General features: G+C 64.4%; 1 protein-coding gene across 1 annotated transcript in view; it reads left to right on the top strand.

Annotated features, from left to right (window-relative positions):
* Positions 1–6285, top strand: part of MUC2 (mucin 2, oligomeric mucus/gel-forming) — a gene marked incomplete at its 5' end in the record, with an annotated part of 29364 nt that extends 23079 nt beyond the window's left edge. The window contains 16 exons of the mRNA XM_079101807.1: positions 231–414; positions 551–779; positions 1355–1533; positions 1893–1962; positions 2059–2159; positions 2273–2304; positions 2991–3168; positions 3371–3475; positions 3629–3669; positions 3771–3893; positions 4149–4247; positions 4905–5033; positions 5268–5307; positions 5569–5695; positions 5793–6210; positions 6248–6285. Of these exons, the coding sequence (XP_078957933.1) occupies positions 231–414; positions 551–779; positions 1355–1533; positions 1893–1962; positions 2059–2159; positions 2273–2304; positions 2991–3168; positions 3371–3475; positions 3629–3669; positions 3771–3893; positions 4149–4247; positions 4905–5033; positions 5268–5307; positions 5569–5695; positions 5793–6015 (1860 nt within the window). The 3' untranslated portion in view covers positions 6016–6210; positions 6248–6285. The remainder of the gene's footprint in view (positions 1–230; positions 415–550; positions 780–1354; positions 1534–1892; positions 1963–2058; positions 2160–2272; positions 2305–2990; positions 3169–3370; positions 3476–3628; positions 3670–3770; positions 3894–4148; positions 4248–4904; positions 5034–5267; positions 5308–5568; positions 5696–5792; positions 6211–6247) is intronic.
* Positions 6286–7181: the final 896 nt, after the last annotated feature.

The following is a 7181-nucleotide window of genomic DNA, read 5'->3' on the forward strand; positions in this document are numbered from 1 at the left end:
GGAATCAAGAAGGAAGGAGGAGGGGGAGAGGGACAGGCAGAGACCCCTGTCACTGCAGGTTGGGGTGGGCGACCCAGGGGCCGTCCCAAGGGGCAACTGGGCCTCCGGGTCACACGTGCAGCTCCAGAGATGACTGAGGGGCAGGGCAGGGTAGGCCTCTGGCTGGCTGCTGCCTGCTCCTGCCGTCTGTTGGCAGGTCTGTTGCTCTGACTCAGGTCTGTTGGCTGCAGGTGCAGGTCAACAAGCAGGTGGTGGCCCTGCCCTACCAGAAATATGGGCTGCAGGTTTATGAGTCGGGCATCAACTTCGTGGTGGACATCCCTGAGCTGGGCGCCCTGATCTCCTACAACGGGCTGTCCTTCTCCATCAGGCTGCCCTACCGTCTGTTTGGCAACAACACCAAGGGCCAGTGCGGTGAGCCCTGGGGAGGCTGGGTGCTCCTCTGGCGGCTGGTCCCTGGTTGGGCCCCGCCAAGGACCCCAGCTGGAGGGGTGGTCTTATGGGACGGCCTGGCTGGCGCTGGTGTGACAGGCTGTCCTTGCTGCCACAGGCACCTGCACCAACAGCACAGCGGACGACTGTGTGCTGCCCAGCGGGGAGGTCACCTCCAACTGTGAGGCCGCAGCTGACCAGTGGGTGGTGAACGACCCCTCCAAGCCACACTGTCCCCACGCCAGCTTCACCACCAGGCGCCCGGCCCTCACAACGCCAGGGGGCAGCCCCTCCATGCTGCCCAATAACTGCACTGTGTCTCCGCTCTGCCAGCTCATCAAGGACAGGTGACCTGCCCTGGGCCTGTTGGCCTGGCCGCTGGGCAGCTGCGGGCTCAGGAAGCAGCTGGCCTGCCTGTGCTCCCAGCGCCTGCCACGAGGAGGCGGGGCCCAGCAGAGTCGGGATGGGAAGGCAGAGTGGTGTGTGGCGCAGGTCAGGGTCCAGGACCCAGGCTCCCTGTCCCCACAGGCCAGGAGCTTCCCCTGCTCTCCTGGCCTCCCAGGTGGTGCCAGCCCAGCTGCCCAGCCAGCGCTCACACTCGGGGCTGATTCTGGGGAGGCAGGCTTGGGTTTAGATAGCAGGGGCCTCCCAAAGCGAGCAGCCAGGGACAGGAAGGTGCTGGGCTGGGAGGCAGTGGGCCTGCCAGGGCTGCTGGGGTGGGCTCAGGGCACCCAGCCTTTCCCCTCTGGTGGCCCAGCGGCTGTGGGCCTCCCAGCCACTGCTCCGGCTGTCAGCCACAGGCACCTCCCTGATGGCCACAGGCTGAGCAAGCTGGGGGCCAGCCTGGGTGGAGGTGTGGGACAGGCAGGTGCAGCCACCTGGCTTCAGAGCTGAGCGGAGTGTGACCACGCTCTCCCCACAGCCTGTTCTCCCAGTGCCATGCCTCCGTGCCCCCCCAGCACTACTACGATGCCTGCGTGTTTGACAGCTGCTTCGTGCCTGGCTTTGGCCTGGAGTGCGCCAGTGTGCAGGCCTATGCTGCCCTCTGTGCCCAGCAGGGCGTGTGTGTCGACTGGCGGAACCATACCAGTGGGGCGTGTCGTAAGTGCCTGCCTGCCCCTGCCCTGCCCTGCCCTGCCCTGCCCTGCCCTGCCCTGCCCTGCCCCGCCCCGTGCTGGGCCCTCCAGGCCACATGAGGGGCTCCAGGATCTGCTGGGTGTGGCGCCCAGCCTGAAGTTAGACCCAGTGGGCTGCAGTCGGGCATGCAGGGACAGCCAGGGCTCAGGGCCTCTGGTGGGGAAGGCGTTGTCACCCTGCTGGGGACAGCTGCGGGTGGCAGAGGTTCGCAGTGCCGGCCGGGGCCACCCTCCCGTGTGGGGCGGGTCCTGGCTGGGAAGGTGCTGGCGCTCATTAGGGCACTGCTTTCCTGATGTGGCCCCTGTGCGGCTTGCTCTCTGCAGCTGTGACGTGCCCGTCTCACAGGGAGTACCGGGCCTGCGGCCCCCCACAAGAGCCCACCTGCCTGTCCAGGTACGTAGCTTGAGGAGTCCCTGAGGGACGGGCTGGCAGGCGGCTCCCTCCTGGCCCCGCTGCCCCTGGCCCCGCCTGAGGACTCTGCCCCTCCAGCATCTCCCAGCAGAACTCCACCAGCCTGGTGGAAGGCTGCTACTGCCCCGAAGGCACCACCAGCTACGCCCCTGGCTTCGATGTCTGCGTGAAGATGTGCGGTAGGCCGCCACCCGTAGCCTCCCGCCTCCTCACTGTCCACGGGGCTGGGCCCTGGGCACCCTGCTCCCTGCAGGACAGGCTGTGCTAACAGGGTGTCTCCTTCCTCTCCCAGGCTGCGTGGGACCCGACAACGTGCCCAGAGAGGTAGGTCCTCCCCTTTGTGCTGAGGGTCTCCCTCAAACGCTGAGTTTGGGGGAGTGGAGTGGGTCCAGCGGACATGAGACTGAGTAAAAGGCCATTGAATTCCTGGAATGCTGAGCCAGCATGGACATCCACATACTCAGTCACTGTCCATTTCTTTGTCCATCCAAACATTCCTCCACCCACTCATCCTTTTATCACCTGATCATGGATTCGCCCATCTGTCCATCACCCACCCCCACAGCTGACCCTCTCTGTGCAGCCACCCACCTACGCACCCGTCATATGGTGCTCTCCGCACCTGGGTGGCACCTTGGCCTCTGGGCACTGACTGCCTCTGGGGAGGGGTCACAGCCAGGAGGTTTGTTCCTTACTCGATTCTGCATAGACCTAAGGGATTCCGAGGTGCCTCTGCCCCACGCCAGGCCCCCGTTGGCGGGTGCTGGCGAGCAGGCCATGGCCGTGGATGGCAGCCTGGTGCCTGAGGGAGCAGCTGCTGTCCTGTCCCAGAACCTGGTCCATGAGCCAGGGTGGGGAGGGGCATGTCTTTCCACAAGACCCTGTGGCCGGCCGTCTGGGACAGCCCTGTTCTGCTGGGGTGGCCACAGATTTGTCGCCAGGCAGCCTGGCATGGTGGCGAGGGGATCCTGGCAGGGCCTCGGCTTCAGCTGCCCACGGATTTCCTCCAGTTTGGGGAGCACTTTGTATTCGACTGCAAGGACTGCGTCTGCCTGGAGGGTGGCAGTGGCATTGTGTGCCAGCCCAAGCAGTGCAGCCGGAAGGCCCCTGCCAGCTGTGAGGAGGACGGCACCCACCTGGTCACAGAGGTCGACCCTGCCGACACCTGCTGCAGCGTCTCCCTGTGCAGTAAGGTCACCCTGGGGCCCGTCCCCGTCACGCGCCATGTGCTCCTTGGGTGCCCCCTGCTTGGAGAGCTTGGGGGGCCACCCAGAGGCCAGCTGGGTCCCCCCTGCAGGGGCGGGCCTGGGAGGGATGAAGGGGCCCTGTGCTGGGTGGCAGGTGTGATGCCTGTGGGCAGCACCCTCCTCAGAATCTGCCCCACCTTCAGGGTGCAACACCAGCCTGTGCAGAGAGGAGCCCCCCATGTGTCCGCTGGGATTCCAGGTGAAGAGCAAGATGGTGCCCGGGAGGTGCTGCCCCGTCTACTCCTGTGGTGCGTAAGGCTGGCTGGTGTGGCGGGGCTGCGTGGGAGGGCTGGCTGCGGGAAACAGTTTGGGGGTCCTGTCTGTGGCTGTCCTGAGCTGGGGCAAGGCCAGGTGGCTGCTCAGGATGGCCTCTGAGGGCTTCTCCTGCTCTTTCTCCCAAGTGCCCAAGGGCGTGTGTGTGCACCAGAATGCAGAATACCAGGTTAGCCCTGGGCTGGCAGCGGGGAGGCGGGACAGCAAGGCCCTGTCCCCTGTGGGTGGCTGGGGCCCAGGCAGGCCCTCACTGTCTGCCTGTGCCCAAAGCCCGGCTCCCCAGTGTACTCCTCCAAGTGCCAGGACTGCGTGTGCACCCACGCTGTGGACAACAGCACCCAGCTCAACACCATCGCCTGCACCCACGTGCCCTGCAATGTCTCCTGCGACCCCGTAAGCCTCCGCGCCCTCCTCTCGCTCCCTGTTGCAGGGCACCCTCCTGCCCTCTCCCCGCGGAGCACACAAACCCTGATGCTTCGGTGGAGTTTGTAGCACTTCCTTTGTCTTCTTCTTGCCAACCCTGTCCCCGCCTCTCCACCTTGGCAACTACTGGCCTGCAGCCTCCCCAAGTGGGCAACTCCAGCAGCCCCAGGTGCTCTGGGGTGCAGAACAAGCCTGCAGCTGGGCCTGAGCCTTGTCTGTCCACAGGGCTTCGAGCTTGTGGAGGCCCCTGGCCAGTGCTGCAAGAAGTGCCAGCAGACCCACTGCATTATCAGCAGGTCCAAGAGCCAGTACCTCATCCTGAAGGTGCGCACGGGTGCCATCCACGACTGCGCGGCGCTGCAGGGCTGGTGGGGGCAGGGGGCAGGGGAACCGGCTCCACTGGCTGCGTCCCTCCATCCTGGGGCTGCTGCAGTGATGTCCAGCAGGACCAGCTTCTCCCAGTCCTGGTGCGCCCAGCTCTGAGGTCAAGGCTCGCAGGGCTAGACTGGGCCTGCTCTGGGAGCAGAGGGAGAGCCATGGGAGGCTCCTTCCTGCCTCTTCCTTTTCTGGGGCTCCACGCATCCTTGGCTTGTGGCTGCACCACTGCAGTCTCCGCCTCTGTCTCCAGGTGGCTCCTTCCCTGCGTCTCAAAAGGATGCTGCCACTGGCTCCGGGCCACCCTAATCCAGGATGACCTCATCTCAAGATCTTTTACTTACTTCATCTTTAAATGTCCTTCTCCCAAGTGGGGCCACTTCATAGGCTCACGCACAGCTTCCTGGGTTGGGGACGGAACATTTTTGGTCATGCGGGCTGCAGCAGGTGCCTGCTGCGGGACCCCTGGTTCCCTTGCTGGGGTGCTGGGCCTGCAGCTGGCCTGGTCTGGGAAGCCACTTTTGCCAGGCGCCACACTCTGTCCTGGTTTGTGTTTCTGGGCTGCAAGACCTGCCCGCATGCCCTCACTAACACTCTTGTCTGCAGCCCGGGGACGTTCAGAGCAACCCCAGCAACAAGTGTACCTTCTACAGCTGCATGAAGCTCCACAACCAGCTCATCTCATCCGTCTCCAACATCACCTGCCCTGACTTCGACCCCAGCCGCTGCGTCCCAGTGAGTGGTCCCCTGCGGCCGTGGGTCCAGCATGTTCTTTCTGGGGTGGCATCCCGAAGTTCTGGAAAGCCTGGTTCCAGCGCTGGGACATAGCCTCAGGCCTGTCTGCAGCTGCCTGGGAGGCTCTGTCCTGGGCTCCTGCAGGAACTATCCCTTACCACCCCTGTGTCAGGAGGGGATGCCCACCCACTGGGGGAGTGTGGGGGACCAGGCTCACTGTCCGTCTCCCCCCAGGGCTCTATCACGCTGATGCCCAATGGATGCTGTCAGAGATGTGAGTACCCTCTGGCAGGCACAGCCTAGTGGGTGGGGCCGTGGGGCCCCTGAGGGGAGGAAGGTAGGAGAGGAGGGTGGTCCAGGAGCCCTGTCCTGCTGTGCCTTCCCCTCTCATGCAATGCCCAGGAGGAGGCAGGAGGGAGCCCAGCTGGAGGCTGAGCGTTGCCCTGTGTCTGCGGGGCCAGGGTTGAGGGCGGGCTGCACTTGGGCAGAGGAAGTGAGAGCTGGTGTCAGACCCCTGCCCTCCGCCTCCTCCCAGGCATCCTTCTCAATGAGACCAGGGTCCCCTGCTCCACCATCCCGGTTATCAAGGAGATTTCGAGGGCCGGCTGCACCAAGAATGTCACCACGAACTACTGCTCCGGGTCCTGTGGGACTTTCGCCATGTGAGTCCCAGGCTTGGCCTGGGCCTGGGGGGGATGGGGAGGAGTCAAAGGAGAGGCCCTGCAGCGAGGCGGCCCCTGACCCCGTCCCTCCCCACAGGTACTCGGCGCAGGCCCAGGCCCTGGACCACAGGTGCTCCTGCTGCAAGGAGGAGCGGACCAGCCAGCGCGAGGTGGTGCTGGACTGCCCGAGCGGCGGCACGCTGAGCCACACCTACACGCACATCGAGAGCTGTCTGTGCCAGGACTCCGTCTGCGGGCTCCCGCAGGCGCTGCAGAGCCGCGTCCGGCGCTCCAGTGCTCGGCTGCTGGGAAGGGCGTGAGCAGCACAGTGCCCCACGCAGGCCCGCCTCGCCCTCCCCTGAGCTTGGCTTCCTCTCTGCGCATATTTATTTTCTGAGTCTTTGCTTGATCTGTTGCTTTCTGATAATAAAATCAGGCAGACATGCTGTGCTGGTGTGGTCTGAGTTGGTGCTGGCTTGGCCACTGGAGGAGGGTGCAGGGAGGTGGGGGCGTGGGTTTCAGAGAGGGCCCCGGGCGCCCCCTGGGATGCAGCCACCAGTCTGTGAACACAGGCCCCTGGGATCCTGGCTTTGCCAAGTACTGCATAGAAAAGTCAGCCCAGGCTCTGCGCAGCGCTGGCTGGGAATGGCCTTCCACCCTGGTCTGCGGGAAGAGCCCAGGTTCTTTCACAGCTGGTTCCCTGCTTTCTGCTGCTGGGGCCATGTTAGTCCAGCACTGAGGTCCACAGGCTGTGGACTCAGTGTGTGCCTGCATGTGTGTGAATCACCCTCGGTTTCTACACTGGGAAAAGCAAAGAGATTCAGCTCCTGCTATGAACTGGCCAGAAGTAGCCATGACTGGCCAGGCTTTTCAGGGCTGCCGGGAGCCTCTAGGCAGAGCTTGCCAGGACTCCTGCCAACTTGAAGACAGAGGGCAGCTGGCCTGCGTGTACGTGTGTGACCCTGGATGCAGTGCCCACACGTTTGGGACCTGAGCCCCTGGCCTCCTGGGGCTCAACAGAGGCTGGTGGAGACTGCCTGTCGGGGGCAGGTGTGTGTGTGTGTGCAGAGAAGTCCTGGACCTCTGTGTTGGGGGAACCCCAGGTTCCTCCCAAGGGCCCCTGAGTGCAGCAACTCAACCTGCAAGCCTTCTCAGAGGCCAGAGCCCCAGCTCCAATCTCACCACGAGCTCTGCCGCAGCCTCCCGCAGGGAGGGAGCCGCTGTGGGTTCCAGAGCCGCCAGCCCATGGCCAGATCCCATTTCCTTCCCTCTATTCACCGCCTCCTAAGGGGCTGGGCTGAGGTAGCTGCCCTCCCAGGCTGCCCAACCCTTGCCTGGTTCCCTCCCTGACCTGACCTCTTGTGGTGGGGTCCAGCCCTAGCAGCAGCCGGGTTCGAGGTGGATGGGAGGCGTCGGTGCGGTGGAGAAACAGCACAGAGACACCCAGTGTTCTGAGGCTGAGTCTGAATCTTTACTGTTCACAGAG

This window comes from Sciurus vulgaris (genome assembly GCF_902686455.1).
Source record: "Sciurus vulgaris genome assembly, chromosome: 11".
NCBI lineage: Eukaryota > Metazoa > Chordata > Mammalia > Rodentia > Sciuridae > Sciurus > Sciurus vulgaris.